We start from the raw sequence: 24,917 nt of genomic DNA on the forward strand, positions 1-24,917 counted from the left end.
TGTTTGGTTGAGGATGCCTTGAATTTCTGGTCCTCATGTTATGCTCTCTCTAGTGCAGAGTCTCATAAAGGTGTGAGCACTGTGTAGTGTGCCTGAGGATTCTCAGACACAGCCCAGCTGTGTGTGTGTCATCTGTGTAGCATCCTGCTGGGGAAGAAGATTGGGCTGAGTTTCCATGGATGGGAACAGCAAGGGTCTGATAGCAGAAGGGAGGCTCAGCACATCCCGGTGCCACATGACTCCTTGTGCTCTAGTCAAAAACAGCATGATAGGGTATAATGAGTGATGCTCAGAATGTTCCAGCTGGGGGACAGGTGTCACAGGAGCCCCAAGACCCTACAAGGGAGTCCCTGAGGTCAAATGGTTTTTGTGATAATACTTGGACATCATTTGCAAGCCTCTGTCAATCTTAGAAGTGTCCAGTAGAGTTTCCCAGAGACTTTGTGAGAAGAAATGGCAACTTACATGCAGAGGAGATAAGAGAATCTATTGTTTTTTATCAAGCAAAACACTAAAAAGAATTGGGAAAATATAAACCAGTATAACCCTTCTTTTTTGTTTTGGAAAATATAAACACTTTCCTCAAAATAGTTTATATGTTAATCTGTAAAATGTTACTATTATCTTGATTTTTTTGAGATGCATGCAATTATTTAACACTAAGGAATTTTATCAGATTTAACTTTCAATAGGTTAATAACAATAGATAAAATGCCAGTATTTCTTGAGAATATACAGGAGGAGCTTGCTTGATACCACAGTCGCAGAACCGTGCATGGGCTTAAATTCAGGTCAGGGCTTTGCCTTCTGACCATAGGCAGGTTTAGTAGCATCTTTAATTGAACTGATTTCTTCTGAAGTAGATGGTTGTAATTTTTCCCCAACATATGCACCTATAGGTGGTTTAATATAATTGTGTTGAGAACATAGCCCTCTCTACTTATTGAAGCTATATGGCTAAACAAACCCATTTTAGGAAAAGATAAACTGTTTTGGGCTGGTTAGCTTGCAAGCTGGCCTTTGTTTTAATTTTGGTATCAAATTCTTAAAATTTCCTTATACATTTTTCTCAGTTTCTCAGATAACCATTTTAGTAACCAAGTGCATTTCCATCCTTTTCAGTCAAAAAGGGGTAATGCCCTTGATACTCTGTAGTAGTGTGCTAAGGCCAGCGGCACTGTGGGGGGGTAGGTAGGGGGTGGGGGGGGAGCCACTGATTCCCTTTGTGATGAGCAGAAGGTTATTCCTGGCTCTCTCTTGTGTAAAATAGGCCAAGAAAGTAACACACAGGGAGTGTCTGGCAAAAGCAGCTGGTGGGTGGTTGGGACCCCACAAAAGGGAGTTGTAATGATTTTCACTTACAGAAAACAGAAAAAACAAAATTAAATATTTTTTCCCTGACTCCATGAACTTGAGCTAGGTTAGTCACAAGTTCTCCAGCAGTATTTCTCAGTACACTTTTCCCATCTCTCTCCTCTAAAGGGCTCCTGAGTGGACAGACTTCCCCAACAAATGCCAAACTGGAGAAGCTCGACTCTCAGCAGGTGTTGCAGCTCTGCCTCCGGTACCAGGATCACCTGCACCAGTGCGCAGAGGCAGTTGCTTTCGATCAGAATGCTCTAGTCAAGAGAATTAAAGAGGTAACATGGCTGTGGGGGACTCCATCCCAGACTCATGGCAGTAGTGAGACATGGTGGTGACGATGTTCTCAGCTGAGAACAGCCTGGAATCTGACTCCTGCAGGCCTCACAGCTGAGTTGGTCAGGCTTATTGTTTAATTTCTCTGCACGTGAGGAAGGGTCCTAAGAGTCCAGCAGTGGGTGTAGTGAGACTGTTCCATGGCTGTTAGCTGTGTTCATGTATAGAGTCTTATTATTGTGGATTTGCTCTCAATAGATCTGTGTTTAGCTTTTTCTTGCATATAGCGTCTATACTTTCCATCGTAATTATTTGCTTTGAATGTAGGAGCCTTAGCACATTCTTTGATTTTGTCACTTTTAGTACATGAAAGCTCTGTGGTTCTTATTTGCTGTATGGAAGTGATTATGCCTATTTAACCCTAAAGGCTTTTGTGACCCTAAAGGCACTCAAGTATCAGTTCATGTGGAATAGCCTATAAACACAGAACCTGGTACAGGCTTGGCACATTAGTTAAGAAACTGCTTGTTAGCAAGTGTGAATCTCTGGGTTCCATCCCCACCACCATGTAAACTTGATATGGTTGGTATACACCTGTGATCCAAAAACTCAGGAGGCTGAGACAGGGTCAGAAGTATGAGGTCATTCCCAGCTACATAGCAAGCTGGAAGCTATCCTTGATGCAAAAGACTTTATTGATGGTACAGATGTGTGCTAGTAACTGTAGTAGGTTCTTTGCTTAAGCACTAAAGTGATTGATTGGTGATTACATGGGAGCATCAAGGGACAAGCAAATATCATTTTAAAATTTTCAGTCAAGGAAGAACATATATTCCTGCTGTCAGGTAATAGCATATGAAGGAAAGTTTGAGAGCTCTATCTATTGAGGAGAAATTGCATAGGAGGAGGAGGGCCCCTCTGAGTTGGCCATGGGCCATCAACTCTGATAAGGGAATTGAACGTGAAAAGCAAGTGATGGGCTACCCATCACTACACTGTGCTTTTAGTGAGTGCGAAAGATAGCTGTTCTCGGAGATTCTGAAGATTACTCCGGACATTCACTGGAGCAGCAGTTTAAATTGGCCAACACTTCCACCATTTAGCATTATTTTCATAAAGGTATGAATATATGCATTTTTCCTTTAATGAATAAACAACTTGGTTAGTCCGACATCCCAGTGGTGAAATAGCTGACATGAATTTATTTAGTTTCAGTATATGGCCTCTTGGCTCTGGTGTTTCTAGGTCATGGGGAGGCAGAGCAGGAAGTATGTGGTGGAACAGAGCTGGTCAACTTGTGGCAGCTGAGAGGCCAAGGAGGAAACATCCTCCAAAAGCAGGTCCCCAGTGAACAGGCGTCTTCCTGTACATGCTATCGAGCAGCAGTCTTTCAAGGAGTTAACCCACTGATTATGGCAGAACCCTCATGATCCAGCTACCTCACAGTGAGTGGATCCATCGCTGGAGACCAGGTCTCCAAAGGAAGACTTCATGTCCAGATCGTAGCAAATGCTATTATCTGGACTATTCAACATGACCTTTCTCACTGTTTGGCATTGACGTAGCCTTAAATATATATGTTAATAGAGGGTCTCATGTAGTCCAGGTTGATACTGAGGATAACTTTAAGCTTGTAGTCCTCCTGCTCCTGTTCTCTGAGTGCTGGTAATTACAGGTGTGCACCACCACTCTCTGGGCAGTGCCAGGAATGGAACCTAGCACCCTGGGCATGGTAGGCAAGCACTCTACCAACTTATCTATATTCCCAGCCCTAGCCTTTCAAATACTCCTTCAGCTATATCATGGTCTGTAGAGCTTTAATTCCCAACGTTGAGGACGCATACGTATTACTTCAGTTTGTTCATTTGAATGATGTGTTCTCTCCTCCCCAGCCAGGTGTGGCCTGTGATTCATTGTTTTAATAAGCTTGCCAAATGATACCTAATGCTGCCCTTCATTAACTGGGATATGGGAACCACTGGTATAAAGGACTACTTTCCAAAACAAGTCTTAAAAACCCATCCCATGTAGGTTAACCTTCATGCATATTCATTACCACACCCTGAAAAGTCACATCATAGACATTTAAAATTTCGCATACTATTTAAAGTTCTTAGGAGTCTCACAGTAAAGAAAACCAGTACATTCCAAACTAACTTCACCTCAAAACCTTTGTCTTAAGTAACATCTGTTAACATCCCACAGAAGTAAAAGCTTATTATTAGCAATATTCACCATATAAAATAATGTTTCATTATGACATTTTCATAAACATCTATCATAATTTGATCATGCTCTCCTTTCATTTACTCTTGTTTTTCCCTTTTATGCCTCTGCTGACCCTCTTAACCCAAATAGTTTCCTTCTATTTCCTTGTCTTAATACATTTTCAGTACTATTTTTTTTTATTTATTCTTTGTTTTGTTTTGTTTGAGACAGGGTTTTTCCTGGCTGTTCTGGAACTCAGAAATCCGCCTGCCTCTGCCTCCCAAGTGTTGGGATTAAAGACGTGTGCTACCACTGCCCGGCTGTTTATTCTTTAATTTCAGAGCTGTATACACTGTGTTTTGGATCATATCCATCCCTCCTCCCCTAACTCCTCTCTGCCTTCAGCACCCCCCCCCCCATACCTTCTAACTTCGTGCCATTTTTTTCTTTTTCTGACCCACTGAGTCCCACTTAGCGCTGCTCACAGGGGCGTGGTTGTGAGGCATCTGCTGGAGCACAGGCAACCCTCCCAGAGGCTACACCCTGAAGAAAAGTCATTCGCCTTTGAAGAGCCACCAACTGTCACTGTCTCCTCAGCTCGGATGAGCTTTATGGGATCCTCTCCCACCCATGCTGGGGTCTTGACTGGCTTGTTTTAGTATCACATCCCTGATGTGAGTTTATGAATGCAAGGAGCGTTTTTACAGCAGTCCTACCCCACATCTGGCCTCACAGTCTTTCTGCCACCTCTTTAGTGTTGTCACCTGACCCTTGGGAGAGCAGGAGGGATATCTATATCTATTTAGACCCAAGAACAGCACAGTCACTTACTCTCTGTTGCAAGTGATCAAAAAGTTTCCTCCTTACATGGTGGCTTTTGAAGTGCAGAAGGCGCTGCATAGGCTGCTGAGGGTTGGGGGTGGGTCAGTCATCAAGTTTTACTGAACTGTGAACCCTGTGAGCTACAATACCAACCAGCAGGTCAACAGAGTGTGTACTAGTGATAGCCAACTATTTCCTGATTAAAAAGTGCTGGTGCCCTATTTCTCTTGAAGCTGGTTAGACCAAAATCTTTCCAGGGCATCGGCCAGATGGAAAGGGAAGTGGACACTGATAGTTATAGAACCATTCCACATGATTTTCATAATGGAGCCAGGGTTGAGAACCAGGGTTTTAGAACTCAAATAGATTTAACTGAGTTTAAAATTCTGTTTAAGAACTTTTTAGATGCAGTTTAAGTAGTCAGGATACATTGAACATTTTCAGTACAAGTTCATAATCTGAAATGCTCCAAAATCTGAAAGGTTTGCCACAGGTGGAAAGTTCTATATCTGAATTAATATGATTGTCACATTCAATACATAGGCAGAGAGATGGGGATGTAGGTAAATGAAAGAGTGTTTGCCCAGCATGGTAAAAGCTCTGAGTTTCATTCCCAGTACTATAAACAAGCAACAAGTACCATACAGGCATACTAAAAAATACCAAAAATAATTATCAAGCCATGTGTGTAAGACACTTATGAAGTATAAATAAATACCATTTTTAGAATTAGGTTCCATTCACAGAATATCTCATTATGTATATCTAGCTATTCCTGAATCAAACAACAATAAAACCTCCGCAAACACTTCTGGTTCCAAGCATTTCAGAGACGGGATAGTCAATCTGTAGTCACTCACAATTATTACAAAACAGGAAACTTCTCAGAATGCTGAGCAGGGTCTCAACAGCTCTTAGGACAGAGGGAGTGACAGTTTCAGGATTTCCACTGGGGGTGTCATGTGTCCTTTATGTTTTAGTGGGTGAGTGTTAGCAAACTGCTAACACATGCATCCATCTCTGCTCAGTGCAAACCTAAGGGTTGGGATTTGTTCCTTCCAGATGGGTGAGGCAGAGCCCGTGGTTTTGAGCAAGCATAGGTTCTCTGCTCTTACCCAGAAGGTCATAGACGTCTGCTTGCAAGTGGGAAGAAGTGACAGTGCTGTGTGTGTGGAAAACTGAGACTTAGTAATCACCAGGAATATGCAGCAGAGGGTTAAGCAGACATCCATAAAGCTACAGTGCCTAGGATCACTTTGTTTATATCAAAAGGAAACCTAGCTATATCCATTTTTGATTCACATAAAACAGTGTCAAATTTGGAACTCAAATATGCAATTTGAGTCATGCTCTTGAATGATGAATTTTATGTTTACAAATATGTACGAGGAAGAGGGGAGAACAAGAGTAGAACTAGCCGCCTTCCCAGCATCACAGTAGACTCCACCTCTGCTTTATTATTGGTTGTAAGGTTACCCCTTGCCCATCACCAAAGCAGTGCTGTGAGCTACTATGGCACACCCACTGAGAGGGTAGCCTGGCTGCTGAAATGAACACACACAGAACAGAACTATATAACCTACAGCACTATTGACGAGGCCGTCACAGAGTGCTGTCAGTGGAGACTGGTGGGAATGTGGAATGTCTGTGAGAAAGCAGGATGTCCTGGAGCAATGGGGGCTAAGTGAAATATTAGAGAAAACAGGTCTTGGGATATGAGTATAGATAGATCGGGGGGTTTAGCAGTGTTAGAAAAAAGTAGCTTTGGGACTTAAGGGACAGAGAAAAGACAGATTTGTGATTCAAGAAAACACTCATATTTCTGCATTAAAGACCATAGCATATTGGCATTGGGCAGGTCTTAGAGATCACCTGATCTAGTTTCTCATTACTTAGATATATAAATTGAAGTCAGTTAAAGCAGCTTACCCAGTCATAAAATAAGGTAAATTACAAGAACATAAATAATCAAAGGGAATTGTTAACACACACACATTCTCTCTCTCTCTCTGTATGTGTGTGGGGGGCGGGGAGGGAGGAGAAGAGAATATGGAGGGGAAACTCCACATGAGATTGCGATGTACTTGACAGAGTCACTGCTGTCATTCTCTATTTGGGATGTCTCAGGTTAGAACACGAGTCTCTGGCCTTTGTGTTTTTGAACCATTTCACGGAATAGTTCTGTGAACATTAGAGCTACATGGCAGGGTCCAGTCCTCACAGCATCTCTAACTAGTTGGGTAGCCTCAGATTGTTTACTCAATCCTTGTAAGCCTTAGTCTCTTGGTCTGTTCAGAGATATAAGAACAGTGAGGTCTGAGGAGGGTTAAAGTGAGTTACTCTAGGCCCATGCCTGGGCCTGCTGTACAGTCAGTACTGTAGTATGGTCATTGTCCTTGGTACACATGGTGACCGAAAGACAAAGGCCTGACCTTGCTGTGACTGGCTCATGTGAAGTTTCTTGTCTGTAGTAGCAGGCCAAGTCCTGGCCCATGGAGAGCACTGCCTTCTACAACCATGTGATAAACCTGAAGAGGGGCGAGGCAGATACTTTCTGTGAACTGTGGTTTCCCACAAACCCTGAATGATTGCTTTCATACCAAAAGTATGTGATTTTTGGAATTTTTGTAGTCAGTTTATCTGTTTGGTCTGACTCTAGTAATGCTTGTGGAGGCAGACTGGTTCAGTCCCTAGGAAGCTTGGGTGTCTGGAGGTCTGGAAATAGATGGCGGTAAAATAGCAGTTCCTGGTTTCTAAGCAGGGACTTAAGTGATCACTTCTGATCACTTTTGGTAGGCCTGTTTGTTTGTTTGTTTGTTTTTCGGTGTCTTTCTGTTAATGATTGAAGGTGGCAGGCAGGCACTCTGCACTCCAGGCTTCATCTGTCATTGAAGTTCAGGTGTACCGAGCGACCAGTTCTGCGGAGACCACTGCCAGCCAGTGTGGTTTTCTTTGGAGACGGGTTGAACAAGGCCATTGCTTCCAGCCAAAACTACCACATCTTGGGCTTTCTGCTGGGCCTGCTTGCAAAAGATTATCACATCTATTGACTTTTCCCCTTTCCTCATAAAAGGAGGGGTAGAGAGGGTCATGGGATCCTCACCCCAGTATCCAGCCACTCCTCGCAACCAACTGCATGCAATTCTGCATCAGTTGCACATGGTCTTCTGGGTGGAACGAGAGGATACAGGTGGGGGATAATCAGGAGGAGAAGGGGTCCCATCTCTGTAGCCATGCTGAGTGCAGACCTTTCAGGTGGCTGCGTTAAGGTTGTCTGTGCTGCTGCTCATAACTCCTCACCTATGCTATGTAAGTAAGCTTGCTAAGCTCATTGGTTCCCTAAGGTGAACTCTGATGGAATTATGTCTAGTTTGTCCTTAGGACTTTAGGAGGAGGAGGAGATGCTGTTCACTTTGTTTCTGTCTTGCCCAGCCAACAAGTTTTAGCAACAATGAGGATTAGGGAGGAGGCAAGTGGCAGAAGACTGTCTGTCTGTCTGTCTCTCCCTCTCCCCTCATCCCCACCCTATGAGGTGAAAACACTCCAATTGAGTTATCTAAATCTAAGATGCTCCAACATACGAAACCTTCTGGGCATTGTCCTGAGAAGCAGACAGCGTCAGATTTGGAGCATTCACAACTTTAGAAGCTGGTCATGGGTGTGCAAGCCGTGAGGTCTGTGCAAATGTCCCCAGATCCAAAACAAGAGACAAAAGCCCTCTCATGTACTTTGAGTACAAATACTTCATGTAAGGGAGACTCTTGCTTATGTTCTCCTTGTCTGGAACCCTTCATTTCACGCAGTAGGCACTCACTTGAAGTGTGAAGAAATGTGCAAGAGCTGCCATTTCTGAGTCTGCACCCAGGATAGGGGTAGGAGGCAGGAGAGCTCCCAGGGGTTTCCTTCTGTAATATTGACTGGGATGGAACCATTCACCAGGTATGTGAGCTGACTGTGTACTGTGTGTGCTCCCAGGTTAAAGAGTGCCAGAGGTCAGAGTGCTTCCCTTCCCGCAGTGAGGGCCCAGGCTGGCATTAGTGTTCACCCTGAGCCTTCAGTCCTCTGGCCAGGCGGCACTGTCTGCCACTGCACACCGAGCCTCCTTAAACAGCGTGAGGCCTTCCTTTGACCACATGGTGGTATGCATTTCTGCCCTCCTGACCTGAGATTATGAGTTGAGACTGCTTCGTGTTAAAACCGAACGAAGCATTCAGATAGCTGACTGGTTTTTTCCTGAAATACTAAGGCATAGCATTTCCAGAAGTCTGAATTTTCTTTTTCTGTCTTATACATTACTCTGATATAAATTTCAGATTGAGAGTACACGATGTAATTATAATCCCCCCTTCCTCTTTATCCTCTGGGCAACCTTTCTTTGCAGTAAGAAACCCAGCTGGTCCCGCGGGTGGCAGGAAATGTAGATGGCGCTTGGGCCACTCTGGCTCTGGCTCTGGCTCTGGCGGGCACACATGCTGTGCAGTGCTTCCCTGGGCCTTGGCTCCACGCCCCTTTCCACCATCCCTGCCCTGCCAAGACACAGAAATCCTGGAGGAGGGCCGAGTCAAATTTATTACTTGCCTGTTGGAAATTTAGGGTTGTGTTTTTTGGCGAGACCTGAGCACAGCCCGTTTATTTGGCTGCCCCTGCTCTGAGATTTAACTCTCCTCCCATTCAGACACTGACTCTTGAGCACGTGTGAACAACCGTACTTACCCACAGCACGCCTGCCCTAGATGTGTCCCTTGACAGCTGGCTCTGTCAGCTCTCTTGTCGCCTCTCTTGGTACTAGCTACATGTGCCAGGCTCTAAAGCCCTGTCTTCTTCTCTACAGACCAGGCAGGACTAGAGGCTTTAAGGGTAGCCTCCTCCTGTAAGGAACCCCAGAAAATACCTGTAGCCTAAAAACTAGTAGGTGGGAAGTATTAAGGATACTTAGTTTATAGACATGGAAACAGGGCTTAGAAAAGATCTTCCTGTCCTGCATTTCTTTATTGAAAATAATAAGCAATATTAGCAAATTTGGACATTGGCACTATGATAGTTTTGATCTTGTATGTCACCCAAATGCCATGTATTAAAGGTTTGGTCCCCAGGGCCACACTGTTGGGAGGTGGTAGAGCCACCCAGGAAGGAGGTCTCCAGGTTATTTATAGGTGCCAAGTCCTGCAAAGAAGGCCCAACCTGAGGAGCATTAGCCTCTGGCTTCGTGGACAGAGTTATTTTCCTCTCCCTCAAGCTCCTGTATGCCAGCCTGCTGCAGGAAACAACCTTTCCAGAAAACTCCATGCTCCCTGTCTGACTTACAGTTCACAATGGTGCAAATTTAAAGACTAGTGTAAACGTCTAAGCTGGTTATATCAGGGTTTGTTTTTTATAGTAATAGAAAGCTGACTCACTGCTGAAGAACCTAAAATAATGCCCAGCTTGTACTAAACAATGAGTGCTTGTTAAATGAGCAGCTTCTTAAGAGTCTTCAGTTACTTCATCCTACAAATTGATGAGCTGTGTCATTCTGTCATGGAAGAATAACTGTTTTGAGAGTAGTATTAGAACGGGTAGGCTGTGCTTCAGCTGTAAATACACTTGGCATGTGTAATATTTTAGATGCTATAGAAGTATAGCTTGTACTCATGTTCCAAGTAAATCTTCCTTGTTAGCAGACGGTTTCTTTTGTTGAGTTCAGGTTACCAGGTTCCTCACACCTTGTGGCTCTGTGATCTCCATAGCATCTACCTGGCAGAACACCATAGAATGGCAAAGATTAGCAGGCACGTCTTACGGGCTGGACCTGCTGGTTTCAGTTAACTCTGGCTTGAACTCAATTACATGGCTACATGCACAGGAGCCTGGGAACGGGTGTGTGCCATGGTTACACTGAACTTTGAGGCATAGTTGGAGCATCTGTGTCACATTTGAACTTCTAGTCCATGTGTTACAAAGCTTGAGACTCTGGGTCAGGTCACATGGTAAACGCTACAGAGTTTAAGTCCTCTGTAGGTGAAAAGGAGGAGTTGTGTGGGAAACTGTGCTCTTAAGGATCACTTTAGGAAAACCAAGGTCATTGAACAAAACTAAGACATGGAACTATTCAGTCAACATGACTTCAACTGTGTCCCATACTCTTAAGGATCAGAAGGAAGCATGGCAGCTCATTAATCGATTACGTGGTAGTTAGTGGTGAAATTCTTAGTAATACTTCCTCAGCCTGTCATTGTTTATATTTTACAAATTCTTCATCTTAAACATACAGATTTTTTTCTTACCAATTTTGCTGGTTAGTTTTTGTCAACTTGACACAAACTAGAGTCACTTGGAAAGTGGGAACCTCACTTGAGGATTCGCCTCCATCAGACTGGCCTTTTGGGCAAATCTTTGAGACATTTTCTTGATTAATGATCCATGTGGAAGGGCCCAGCCCGCTCTGGGTGGTATCACCCCTGTCAGGGGGTTGGGATAGATGAGCAAGGCTGAGCAAGCTGTGGAGGGCAGGGGTGTAATTAGCACTCTTCATGGTGTCTGCTTCAGTTCCTGCCTGCAGGTCCCTTCCCTGCTTGAGTTCCTACCTTGGCAACACTCAGTGATGGGCTGTGACATGGAACTGCAAGTCAAACCCTTTGCTCCCCAAGTCAGTGCTGTATCACAGCATCTGCTAGTCAAACTAGAGTGCACTAAGACAGAACATGCTCAGAGCTCTGAGTACATGCACCGTTATCCATCCCCGGTGGGGGGGGGGAGAATGGGCACTGTGCCAGGGCTCTATTTAGGTGTCAAGGAATTAGGACTAATGGGCAGAAAGTCCCTCCTAGATCTTATACTCCAATGGAAAAGCAGACAATAAGCAAGGCAGAAAAAGGAAATAATAAAAGGTAAAAGTAGCTAGCATATAGAAAGATACAGTTTAACAATTATAAAATAAGGTAAAGGGAACTATGCACTGTCAATGGGCTAGAAGCCATAGACAGCCTGGCCTGGGCAGGCCTTCCTGGAAAGTAACCTCTTAAGCTTTCCTAGCTAGTACAGAGCATCAGAAGACCTGGAACTATCTTCACTTGAGAGTGACTGGATTTGTTGACCAACATCAGTCTGTGCCCACGAGTCTACTCCTCACTAGTCTTTCTACTGTTGCAGCTCCTGCTCATTCTGAAGTCTCCTCTGTTGCTGGGAAGATACTTGAAGACCTACACTACTCCTTATAAAAGCACTTCCTATTTCTCCCAGGCCTGGAAGTTTCCACAAGTATCTCCAGGGGACAACTCCAAAGCTTGGTTGACATCTTGGCGGGGCTCCACAGCTCCTGCTTTGTGCACTGGTCAAGAGAGCTGCTTTCTTGTCTGAGGGCAGACTGAATTGCTAGGAACTGCTGATGTAGAAGGGTGTAGTGACAGCTAGACTGCAGCTCAGACCAAAGGACCCTAAGGAGCTCTGAAAACAAGTATCATTTATGGACTAAAACTTACTTATCTCAAACACAGTGAGATGCACAGAGAGGGAGTATAGAATGGTACTCTGTCAAAGCTGGAGCATGTCTTCCATGATGGCTTCTTCCTGTATCCCAGAGCACCTCAGCATTTCTCTCCCTTTGTTTTTGCTGAGACTTTGATTCTCTGTATTCAGACACTCACTCACCTGCCTTCCATATAATGTGTAATGGTCATAATTGAAGTCTCCACAATCTGCCAAATGGAGGCCATGGCCAGTCTCCACTCCCACTCAGGGCCTTCTGTTCTGTCTACCCTGCTAGAATAATGTCCGACTACCCTGTGACACATGACACTCGTCCCCCATCAGGCACCAGCCTAACCATCCTCATGTCCCTTATCAGAAGGAAGGGTTTGTTTCTTCTTTAGAAGTGGGAAAGTGTTTCCTGCATCAGTTTATGCACTGAATTTGCATAGTTACACCTACTGTGAGTAGGAAATGATGTGGGCCCCTAGATTCCTCAGTCATGGTCAACCATCCAGTCTAGTATGTAGCTGTACGATAATGGCTCCCAGCTGATGGCAGGGGTGGTATTACCAATCCTTAGTGCTGTCACCATCCCAGGTTGAACACTCAGCTTCTTTCTTCAGGCCAGTGGTAGAGGAGTTTAGGGAGGTATTTATCTAAACCACATCTGCAGTTGTTCTCTGGGTCACAGGGGCAGTGCTCATGCTGTGAGATCCTTAGAGGATCACAGAGCATTTAGCTAATCCCGGTTGCCACTGTGTGAAAATACCAGACCTTTCTTTAACCTGTGCAGACTCTTTCCTTTCACGTTGGACATTGAAACAGGGAGTCCTAAAATGATAACTCTGTATGCTTGGAGGTCTTCATCTGTCTGACTGTCTTCCCCAATTTCTTCTCTGACTTTTGGGGCCTTCCATCCCCAGGGTCTCAGACTTGGGCCTGGAGCTGAGAATCATAGGGAGTGTGAGACTCTGACGTGAACTGAGCACATAGTTCCTGTCTAGCCTTCTGTCTTGCTCCCACACACCCTGACTGAGCTCTTTCTTTCTCTTATTTGCTGCTGTTTGTAGCCTTTTCAACCTACCAGGTTGAAGAGGTTTTGTTTAGGGGACTGACTAAGGTTTTAAGATTTCTTTCTTAGTTAGACATAGCTCAGAAGGGAAGCCAGCATAAAGAGAAACTGGGCAAGACGTAAACTAGTAATTGGGACAGAGTGATGACGTCGTTCAGATTCCCCAGCTGCTGGTATCTGCATTCTCTCAAAGACATGAGTAAATTGTGTTCCTTTGCTGAAACACTTGGGTAGAGCACTTGAACAAAGGAAATGGGGTCATTTCAGAATGTCCAGTATGCACTAATCAATGCCACTCAGCCTGTGGTGTAATTAATGGGAACATTGGCGACAGTCTGCCCATTGTTTGTCCTTGCACAACAGGAAGTGGCAGGGCAATCGGGAGCCCAAGGAGGGTTACGTAAGCAGAAGGAAGTGGCTACAGCTCGGCAGAGCGGCTTTCTAACTACAGCCCTCGGCCCACCTGAGCCTTCCTCTTCCTAACACACATTTACATTTGTTGAGATTGCCCTTTGAGTTTTGACCTTATTTAACAATAGATCTTTGTTTCTCTTATAGCTAGAAATGTTGTCCCGAGAAACTTAATTTTAGATCTCATACAATTATATTTTGTGGTAAGGCAGGACGAATTATGGAATAGAAAATGTCCACAGGCTTAACTGTGGACCTAACTCGGACAGTGCTGTGGTGGCTCTTGAGGAGAGGAGATCCGGAGTGTGGGCTGTCTGTGTCTGTCAGCTGTGTGATGGGAGGGAACTGCCTCCTACTCTGGAGCAGGCTTCCTCTGTAGGAGGGCATCTTGCAGGGCTCTCAGCTCTCACTGCTTTGTCCCGAGCCCCCTGTGAGGTCAAGGTGGCGCCTGTCAGAGTGTGAGGTGTGCAAAGGGCTGCCGGCCCTGCAGTGCACTCAGATCGGCTTTGTGAATATCCACGTTAGATAGTCTGGTAATGTATTACTTTTGTTTTTGAAAAAGTAAATGCTGGTGTTTATGGTAGAAGTCAAGTGTTTTCTTTCTTGAAAACACTAAACATTGGTGTTTAGATTCATTCATTATGGGTTTTGAAAAGGCATCACATTTGCTTGCTCTGGCAATTGAATCAATGGATCCTGTAGAAAAGAGGAGCAAAAGTTAAGTGGCCGTGTCTGGGGTCTGCTCTGTGGGAACTACCAGGTGACCTGGGCACAGTTTTGTCTTTTCAGAATCCTAATTTCCCATCTTTAGCAGGAAAATGATAGCTCCCTTGAGGATTGTCATGGGGCATAAAGGTAAGACATGTTTACCGGCTACTCAGTGGACAGTAGCTATAACTTGTAAATTATTTAATCACACTTGGGGTTTTTTTTTGTTTTGTTTTTGTTTTGTTTTGTTTTGTTTTGTTTTGGTTTTTTTTGTTTGTTTGTTTTGGTTTTCCAAGACAAAGTTTCTCTGTGTAGCCCTGGCTGTCCTAGAACTCTGTAGACTAGGCTGGCCTCGAGCTCAGAAATCCACCTGCCTCTGCCTCCCAAGTGCTGGGATTAAAGGCATGCGCCACCACCTCCCGGGCACACTTGTTAATATAATGAGTGAGCCAGAGAATATTGTATACTGGCTCCATCTTCCAAGTCACTCTATGGATTCCTAAAAGAACCAGTCCCAACACTGTATTTTCGTTTTCTGTAAATCACCTTAACTGTGATTTGTGGAGAGGAGTTTTGTTGTCTAGTTTCCAGAGTAAGCATCTATGTGAGGACGAAGGGCTGGAGCTTATTCTGAAAACTGTTGTTGCAGCCTGCTTAGAATGATGGTCTTCAGAACTTTCCTTGGGGAAACAAGGTCACTTCAGAATAGCAGTATGTGGTAACATAGGCCATTGAGCCTGTGTTATAATTAATGAGAACATCTCTCACTGTCATTGTGCAAGAGAGGGTCATCCAGAAAAGAGAATGCTGAGTCTTCTGTGGGAATGGGAGGGGTGATCTAAAGGTGGACCAGAAGGCCAGAGAAGACTCAGGTGACCCTGAAAAGTTCTGGGTTGAGCATGGCTTCTCCAACCTTTTGGTGGTCTGAATCCTCAATAGACATGAAGTGGCAGTGTAACAGGAATGAAGAGTGGGTGATGGGCTGGCATTGTGTGACAGTGGGGTCACCTGTAAGAAACCTCATCATCAGGCAGTAATGGTGGAGACCTTGAAGGTGCCTCCAGTCAGGAGCTTAAGATCAATAGCCTGACTGCAGATATCCTTTCGTTGTATACACCGACAGCAAAGTGCCCTCCATGAGGATACCTATGTTTTATTAAAAAATGAAAGAAGACTGTGGCCAGTACCAGCCAATTTCAGAACATGAAAGGTGCTCTGAGAGGGAGGTGCTCTGTGTTCTTCACTGACCCTTGGCATTGTCACAGCGAAGCTTGGGACCGAGCACCCAGCCTTTCTCTTGGATAGCTGCTGTGTGGCCTGAGCTCTCACCTTCCTCGGGTTCGCAATGTTTTACTTGGCCACAGTGCTTTGTTTGAGGGCCACTGGACAGTGTTTAGTTCAGGACTGCCAAATGGGTTTCATCATTCTGAACTCTAACCCTTTGCAAGTGGCCACCTGGGGTCCAGTGTCAGGACAGGCCCCCATTCCAGGTCAGATTAATACCAGCCTGTGCTTAGTGCTATTACAGGTGTGGCAGGAAGTGCAGGTATTGGGCTTGTTTAAGACTGAGGTCGAGTCTCATAGCTTACCCATTTCAGGGTACAGTTCAGTGGTCTCGAGTAAGTCAAGGGTTGTGTAACTAACACAGCCAATTCTAGAACACTTGCCCTATACTGGAAACGTGTACATGTTGTCACTTCCCCTCTCACTCCCTACCATGTGGCAGGCTCCGGTCTACTGTCTGTCTCTCTACATTGCCCTTGCCGGATCTTTTGAAAGCAATCCTATGATCTGTAACCATCCGTGTCATGTTTCCTTCACTGAGTGATAACACTGCTGAGGTTTATCCAAGTCTGTCACAGTTTCTGTCAGCATTTCATTTGATTCGAAGGCCAAATCATATTCTGGCTTATGGGCATACCACATTTTCCTAGCCCTTCTCTACTGCAGGACAGTGGGTTTATTTCTGTGTCTGCCTACTATGAAGAATGGTGCTGTGAACACTGATGTAGAAGGCTGTGCATATTTTGGTTTCCTCATGTATTTTCCTTGGTGTTAAACTGCTGGCTAGTAATAACCCTCTACTTAACTTTTTGAGAAATTATCAAATGGGTCACCGAAGTGGCCATACCATTCTTCAGGAGGGTCGAGGGTTACTGGCTTCTCCACACTGTCACCAACACTTGCTGCTCTTTGTCTTCTGGTTTTAGGCCTCCTAGTGGATGACACGTTGTCTCTATGGCTTCATGTTCCTTTCCCAAATGACCAGAGACATTGACATCTTCTCATGGGCTTGTGGCTGTTCTGTCTTCTTTGGGGAAATGATTGGCTGTAGCCACGCCTCTAGCTAGATTCTACCTACAGGGAGTGCTAATCCTATAGCTCTGGTAACTGCTAACTGCAGCTCTTAAGCGGTTGCATTGAAGGGAGTCAGTGTTAAAGCAGTTTTCTTTGAATTTGGTCATATAATTTGGGAATTTAACTTTGAGTGTTGTGAAGAACAGACTTCCATTCAGTGAGACCTGTGGGAATAATACGATCTTGTAGTTTATAGCGCTGTGTACAAATCACATTTGCATATATCGTCACACTTGCATCTTTTAAAAAGGCTTAGTTATGTGTATACGTGCATACCTGTGAGTGGGTGTGTGGATCAGGGGCACTGGATCATCCTGGGCTGGAGTTGCAGGTGGTCATAGGCCTGACATCTGTGCTAGGAATGAAACTCAGGTCTTCTGGAAAATCATAACCACTGAGCTGTCTCTCTGGCCCTCATTTATAATTTTAATATCACTACTGTGAGATATAAGATATAGGTGCTTAACTCCTCATTTTAGAAAGTAGAAGCTAAGACTGATTTCTGGAAGCCACACAAATAGCAGGATTTAAATCTGTGACTTCTAACTTCTGTTAGTTGGTGGCAATAAATTGACAGATTACTAGCTTCTATGAACCCAGATACTAAGGATGTCGCCTTTAATATAAAAACTTCATAACTTCACTAGATGATTACAAGTAGAGTGTGGTATTTGGGGTAATCTAAATCTAAATCATGCCACCGGCACTATATTTGTCTCCAGAATAAACTCTGAGGTAAAAACTGTTTTGTGGTGAGAGCACCCATCATCAAATAGGCAAACCTGGTCGTGGACAGGACCCAGTAGACTGCTGCTACCTCACCATTCATTGAGTCATTGCCATTTTCCCACTTAGCTCCTCAGGCAGAGAGCAGCAGAGTTGTGCATGCCTGCATGTTTTTGCATTGTCTATCCAGAGAGGGAACAAAGGCGGCATGAAGGTGGAACCGGGAAGACAGGCAGCCATTGGTCAGTCAGCCTTGTCTCCCATGGCCTGCTGCTCCTAAAGCCACATTCCCAATGCCTTCTCCTTGGGGAGCAGGAATTGCGCGCAGAGGTGAGCTCTCTACTGCGACCAAATCCAAGTAGATCTTGAGGTTAAGTTAACATAGACATCACGTTAAAAGCTGAACATTACTTTTAAATGATGAGAAGAATTGTCAGTTTCTACTTATTTTCTTAATTACGCCCATAAGTGGGGTTTTGGTTGTATTTTGTTTTGTTTTGTGTTAAGGTCTTGGTATGACACGCAGGCAGGCTTCAGCCTTCTGAGCTTGGCCAGTCTTCCTGTCTTTCTGGTGCTGAGACTACAGATGTAGAACACAATATCCAGCTCATATTCCCTTTTTATTTAAGTATTGTTAACAGAAAGGAAGTGTTTGTTTTTGTTTTGGGGTGTTACTGTCATTGGCTAGCTTGAACTCAGACACCTGCCTGTCTCTGCCCCTCCAGTGTGGGTTGAAAGGTGCGTGCCTGTTTCAGCATCTTTTCAAAATGCAGTATAAAAGGTCAGGGAGATGGCTCAGGCTTGCCTGGCTTGCCTGGATATATCCCTAGCACTGCTAAAATATTCCTAAAAACACATACACTGTGTGTCCTTACACATTTTTATTGTTATCATGTTAGGTCTGACTAATGTTTATAGGAGTTGGCTTAGAGTCAAAGCTGGAAATGGAGACTAGAGAAACGCGGGGCCAGAGCCAGAGCGTGCCCGGCGTGGGGTGGAGCTTATCCTTGGTACTACAAACCGATAAATAAAGACCAGGAAGGACTTGTGGGTAACTAGGACTTGGTTCCTTTGGTGGTGTGAGATGGTTCTGTCAGGAAACTTGGAGGGGAGGTAAGCTGTAATATTTCACAGGTCGGAAGTTCACAACGAAGAACACAGTCACTTGATGTTTAAGAAAGCAGAGTCACGCTCCTTGGAGATTTATTTTATGATCATGTAAAAACAAAGCTCTCGCCTCGGAGAATAAGCTAGTTTATTCTGAAGCCAAATCTTCACAACTGTGGTCTGGGAACACAGATTTAGGTTACCCCAAATGCCATATTTCAGTTTGGTAACAGCTTTGTGATGTTTTTATAGTGGTAAGACAAAGAAAATCATCTAGATTCTGCTACTTCTTATTTTACTTACGATGACAGTCTCCAGTTGTGTTTCTTTGCAGATGACACAAGTCCATTCTTTTATTCATTCTTACAGCCAAACAGACTCTGCTGTGTGTGTCCTACACTGCACCAGCCATCTCTTGATGGACATCTAGGCTTCTGGAGGCACATGGATTTATTCTGGGCTCCGTTTTGTCCACTGGTTGATGTGTGCATTTTGACATCTTAGAGTCGGGTATTGTAGCCCCTCGAGCTCTGTCCTTTCCTCCGGCTCCACTGTGGCTCATACAAGGTGCGGAAGCAGTTTTCACGTGTCTGTGCAGGACGTCTCTGGCATCCTGATAGGACTGAATGGATTTTTCTAACATCAGTTGCTAATACTAATTGGTTTTATGGATATAAATATATGTATTGTGAAAAAAAATTTTTTATGTGGCTTGCATTTTTCTTTTCTATTTTATATTTATGTATGTGCGGGGTACACATATACCATGGTGTGTGTATGGTGGGCCTTTGAAACATCCTGCTGCCAGAGACAGCGTGTGGAGTGGAGCAGGGTCAACTGACCCGTGAGCTCTTGAGACCACAGCTTCACCTTTTTACTGTGTTAGTGTCACAGAAACGCTGCCATTGCAGAGCCTTATGTAAAATGAGAAACTGCTTCTCTCAGTCAGGCCCTGCTCTCCCACATCCCGTCCCATGGACTTGTGCCATGCCAACCATGGGCACGGCTTACATGGCCTCCCTGAGCTGCAGCAGAAGAGGAAGAGACGAAGCAGACCTTGAGCACCTCACTGCCAGTTGGCAACTGAGGAAAGTCCCCAGGGGCTGCCGTGACTGACACATCCACCATAACGGACTAGAACACAGGCACGGGACCACAGCAGGGCAAGGGTTTTCAAACACAAGTTGTTCACTGTTTATTGGAGAATCAAATTGTTTGTTTAAATAGTTGGGGCTTCTTGAGGAAGTTCCCGTACCCTGGTCACTTGCGACTTTTCTCTTTCAGGGTCTGCCTGTGTTTCCTAGAACAGTGCAGTCTTGTTAGCAGCCAGTGGAAAGTCATGCTACTGTGCGCAGTGAGGGTGCGCAGGAGTTGGGTTTGAGTCAGGGATGGAGAGAAGGGGCTCTTCCAGCAAGGTAGATATCGCGATGACTGGAGAAGATTCTAGACTCTGAGCAGTTGAGTGAACTGTGCTGGCTATATCTTCCCAATACCATTGTCCCTCCCAAGGGACTTCATTTTGGGCATGTTGGCAGGCCCTGACAGTGGCCCGCAGTGGCACTGAGCTGCTGGCACACTGCTTCCTAAGCAGTGGTGTGTAGGCAGCTCCTCTGAAGAAACATCACTTCCATACCGAGTCCTCATTCGGGTGGACTGCAGTTTTGTTCTGACCCTACCACCAGGTCCTCTTTATCTCTGAGCTTTAAAGACCAACTGAAGAAGTACTAATGCTGTCTGTCTGTTTATCTGTCTGTCCTGCCCCCCCCCCATTTCACTGTGTAAAAGTGGGATTGGCTTCTTGGCCCTGGCTTTGATCTCTCATTTTTGTCAAAATTTTTTCCAGAGGCTCTACATGGTAAGATGTCCTGGGCTCCAGCATGCAGCCGGGAGGAAGAGGCTGGGAGAAGGGAGATGACACGATATCTGTAGTGATGTTTAGAAGTTTAGGATGGAATGAGAGTCTCAAAAGTGTAAATGTGTGGGAAGGGAAGGGTGCATGGGTAGAGGTGGGGTCCTTGCAAAGGGGTGCAGGCCTGCAAAACACAGGAAGTGCCCTCCGTCATCTTCACATGTGACAGATGTGCCCAGCAGAGAGAAGGGCATTCGGGGCAGTGTGCAGAGTTTGACATGATGATCTAGTCACCCTCATGGGCTGGAGGTGAAGTTGGTATGTTGGGCTTTGCCATAGGAGCTGTGCCTTCCCTATAGCTTCCCCCACTGATCACAGTGCCACAAAAGTCATTGGGGGGGGGGGACAGGGAAGAAGAGGAGGAGGAGGAGGAGGAGGAAAGAGGGGGGATGAAGACAGAAGTCTCCCTGGCATGAGTCGTGAGTCCTGGGTTAGATATCTATGTGTAATTCTGTTGTTGCCACACCTCTGGTCACAGCTGCGTGTCCTTTGATGACAGAGGTGGTCTAAGAACTGTGTGTGTAATTTCCTCGTGATGTGGGAAGTATGATCATGCACAGCTGTGTGGTAAAGTCCGCTGCACACTTAGGTTGGGGGACAGTGCTTGTTAGTTCTAGGCTGCAGCCTGGACAGCGTATTCTGGGACAGGTGGTGACACAGCGGCAAAGGTCTGTTCCCTTCAACAGAGCCAAACATAAATGCAGTGTAAGAACAGGGACTCTTCCCTAGAGAGAACGGCCGAGGGTCTCCACAGGGAATGAGCAGCACACACTCCCAAGTATCCCGGAATCGGTCTCAGTAGTCCCCAGGGTGGCCACTGCCTCCCACACTAGTCAGTCTCCTCTGACTTCCAGCAGGACACCTAGCCCTCCCAGGGGTCTCAACCTCCCTAAGGCTGCAACCCTTTCATACAGTTCCTCATGTTCTGGTGACCCCAGCCATGAACCTCATGTTGCTACTGTTATGAATCATCATGTAAACGAGATACAAGAAACCTGATAAACGACCCCTGTGAAAGGGTCTGGACCCAGCGGCCGAGAACCACTGCTCTATACGACGTGGTAAGCAGCGTGTAATGCTTTTGCCTCTGTTCACTTCCTGCAGATGGATCTGTCCGTGGAAACCCTCTTTTGCTTTATGCAAGAGCGCCAGAAAAGATACGCCAAGTATGCCGAGCAGATCCAGAAGGTGAATGAGATGTCGGCCATCCTTCGCCGCATCCAGATGGGCATTGACCAGACGGTGCCGCTGATGGAGAGGCTCAACAGCATGCTTCCAGAGGCAGAGCGCCTGGAGCCCTTCAGCATGAGGCCTGAGCGGGAGCGGCACTAGCAGGGTCCTGCCTCAGCAGGCACCGCTCCAGCCTTCGCCTGGGCCCAGCGGGGTTTAACACACATGGACGTTCCCGTGGGGGTCGGTCTTGATAACCGAAGTTGGAACAGTTGAATTCCCAGGAATTCTGTAAAGAACTTTGCATCAAGAATTATTTTGTTTTGCTCAGAGTTTTTGAATTAAAAGTGTAGGTAGTCTAGTTACTGCAATGAAACTGTGGGGAAAATGTTAAGAAACTGTTCTCCTTGGCGCCTTGTGAGACTTTACGCAGCCTCTCTGATTTGTGGTTGTACATGTAAATTCTAACTGCTTCCAGTTACTGTTCCCACCCATCGGTGCCCATCCTATGGGGAGCTATGTCTTCCTGTCCTGCCAGAACACCACCTTTTGTTCTTCCGGTACCACGCCCCTTTTCTGGGTCACTGGAAACTGAAGACCGCTTTCATCCACTCATGAAAGTGTTTCCCATTGGTAACTGCTTTTCCATACAGAGCTCAGGGTTCTGCCAGCCCCGCAGTCCTTGGCTTCCATAACAAGTTGTGCACATTTGCTCCCACCCTCCAGAGGCTGTCCTTCTCTCATGCAGAGACCTCTGACCCCCCCACTGATGTGCCGGGGACACTCAAGAAGCCACAGAGCCTCGGCCAGCCTTGATGTCTGTAGGGCACAGAGCTGGGAAGGAGCGGCCACAGCAGGACTTGTGTGGGAAGTGCTGCAGGCCTGGGGCCTACAGCTTCTCTTCTTCCCTGTAGTCCTCCGGAATCCAGAGATTCTTCAGGTGTCAGAACAGCCTGAGTGTTTTTATAAGATTAAAATGAATCTGATTAATTTATTGTGTAGCAGCTAAACTTGATCTGATTCTAATCTTGTTTTTTAACTTTATTATCAATTGTGATGGTGGATATGATGTGTTCTGTGTAAGTAGGATTGTCATGGTGTGTGCAGGGAGGTCAGAAGACAACTTCATGGAGTTGGTTCTCTCTTTCCACCTTTGTGTGGATTCTGGGGATTGAACCAGGCTTGCATGACAGCAGCTTTGCCTACTGAGCCATCTTACCAGGCCCTAAAAACACTGGCTCTTAATCAGATACTAATTTATAATGCTCTTAGAACTCAAATTAAGTGTAGTAGGGCATAGATAGTTAAGTGGCATGAATATTTGAACTACATGGAAGAAAATTATTAAATAAGACACAGGGAAAAATAGTAATGTCTAGTAATTTCTTTTTGTGGGAGTGAGGGGCTAAAACAAGGTCCATGTACTTGTAGCTGTCCTGGAACCCACTACCAGACTAAGCCGACCTTGTGGCTGCTTCCTGCCTCTGTGCCCCTCATTGCTGAGGTGACAGGCACCATTTTCCCTCCCTAATGTGTCTAGTGTGTTCCCAGAGGCTAAGTGTGTTAATGTTGAGTGCCCAGGCAGGGTCCCCCACTTTCTGGGCAGGCTGTTGGTTGTGTTCTCCTCGCTTCATTCCTCACACGGAAGGAGGGAAGGTGGGCTGGGAGAGCTTTGGGGAGCTGCAGGGCACGCGGGAGCGGGCGTCATGTCACCTCCACGAGCTCCCTGGCGAAGGTGGGCTTTACGTTGCTTTCTCATGACTGGGTTTCAGCCATTTCTAGAGCGATTTTCTGGGATGTACAATTTACAACAGATGGTCTGTAGCTCAGAAACCTCTTAAATGCCCCCAGGCCGTTGTCGAGCATGCAGGGTGAAGGCAGCGGCAGCCTGCACCAAGTAGTTCCCAGGGGTGTCAGTGCATCACTCTTCTGTGTCACTGTGTGTTCAGTTGTCAGATAATTGAGGCTTTAGTTCCAGACTGAGTTCTGACTCACTGATCTTTTACTCCCATAGTGTTCATTCTATTTTTGATTTTTCATACTGCTTACTATTAGTTCTACACAGTATTTTGATATGTGATGTGGCTTGATGAAGCCCAGTTACATTCAGAAATAGTTCCCCCCCCCTTTTTTTTCTTCTTCTGAGTTTCAAATGGGCAGGAAGTTGAAGGGTAAGGCAGTGGGCACTCATTTTCCCCTAGACTGACAGGAGGCATTTTTAAAGCCACCACTATCATTGTCTTTCCTTGAGTTTCTGGAATGTTTGGAACCCAGCTCTATGCACAGAGACCCGTTCCTAAACCTTCAAAGAAAGAAGGGCCAGTTGTCCGCAGTTGTGTGGACAGAAGTCAGGTGCTACCTCCAACTTTCCCCTGCTTATTTAGCGAGCATCGGAGATGCCGCTCAGCCTCAGCTTGAGGCTGGCCCCTCCCGCCATCTCCTCAGTTCCTACCACAAGGGTTGTTGTCAGGGAAGAAAGTCCGAGTAGCCAGCTAGCTCTCTTTTCTAAAAATTAGGCAGGCCAGAGCTTATGCTGAGGGGCATCCTAGTTTAACTTGTTGCTGTGAGGTGGGTGAGGTGGTCTCCTCCTGGTCTCCTTTGGAGTGGGGCTGGCCACCAGAGAGTTCCCATGAGACTTGGAAGAAGAGGGAGCAGAAAGCTGACACCGGTCAGGCCCTGTTCCACCCTCTACACAGCTGCTGGGGTTCTGCAGCCTGCAGTTAGTGTCAGCTTCTCCTCCTCCAAGCAGTCGCAGCACACGGTTGAAGGCGCTGGTGTGAGGAGGGCTCCTGGAGTCCTTTCCCAAGGGACTCTGAGGAGCCGAGTGATGGATCAGAACACTGTTCTGCTGGCTCTCAGTCACTATCCTATGACGTATCTGGCCAGCACAGGTTATTATGGAAATGAAGAAACAGTTTGGAGTTGTCAGAGAACCCTGGAAGGAAGTTTCTATCCTTGATTTTTGGTAAGCGATTTTTTATTTCCCTAATCCTCAGTATTAGTTTGAAGCTAATGTCCCCCTCAAAGGCCCATAAATATGAAAGACCCAGTCCCCAGATAATGGTACTGTTGGAAAGAGGCGGAGCCTAAGAGATGGGGCCTGGTGGAGGGCAGGCAGGAATGCCCTTGGAGAATGATCTCCCGTTCCATCTACCGTCACACCACGATCTAATTCTAGCTATTTGTTTTGGTTCTTGAGATAGGGTTTCCTGTAACCCAGGCTGCTGGCCTTGAACTCAGTATGTAGCTGAGGATGATCTTGGCTTTCTGATGTTCTAGTCTTTTTCCCCAAGTGCTAGGGCAACAGAGAGGTGCCACCACACCCAGCATATGGAGGGCATC

At 45.7% G+C, this 24,917-nt stretch overlaps 1 protein-coding gene across 1 annotated transcript in view; it reads left to right on the forward strand.

The window, feature by feature from the left end:
- Nucleotides 1-22,569, forward strand: part of Borcs5 (BLOC-1 related complex subunit 5) — a 68,407-nt gene extending 45,838 nt beyond the window's left edge. Inside the window, exons 3-4 of the mRNA XM_052175108.1 lie at nt 1,483-1,640; nt 21,510-22,569. Of these exons, the coding sequence (XP_052031068.1) occupies nt 1,483-1,640; nt 21,510-21,737 (386 nt within the window). The 3' untranslated portion in view covers nt 21,738-22,569. The remainder of the gene's footprint in view (nt 1-1,482; nt 1,641-21,509) is intronic.
- Nucleotides 22,570-24,917: the final 2,348 nt, after the last annotated feature.

Source organism: Apodemus sylvaticus, chromosome 2 (genome assembly GCF_947179515.1).
Source record: "Apodemus sylvaticus chromosome 2, mApoSyl1.1, whole genome shotgun sequence".
Lineage (NCBI taxonomy): Eukaryota > Metazoa > Chordata > Mammalia > Rodentia > Muridae > Apodemus > Apodemus sylvaticus.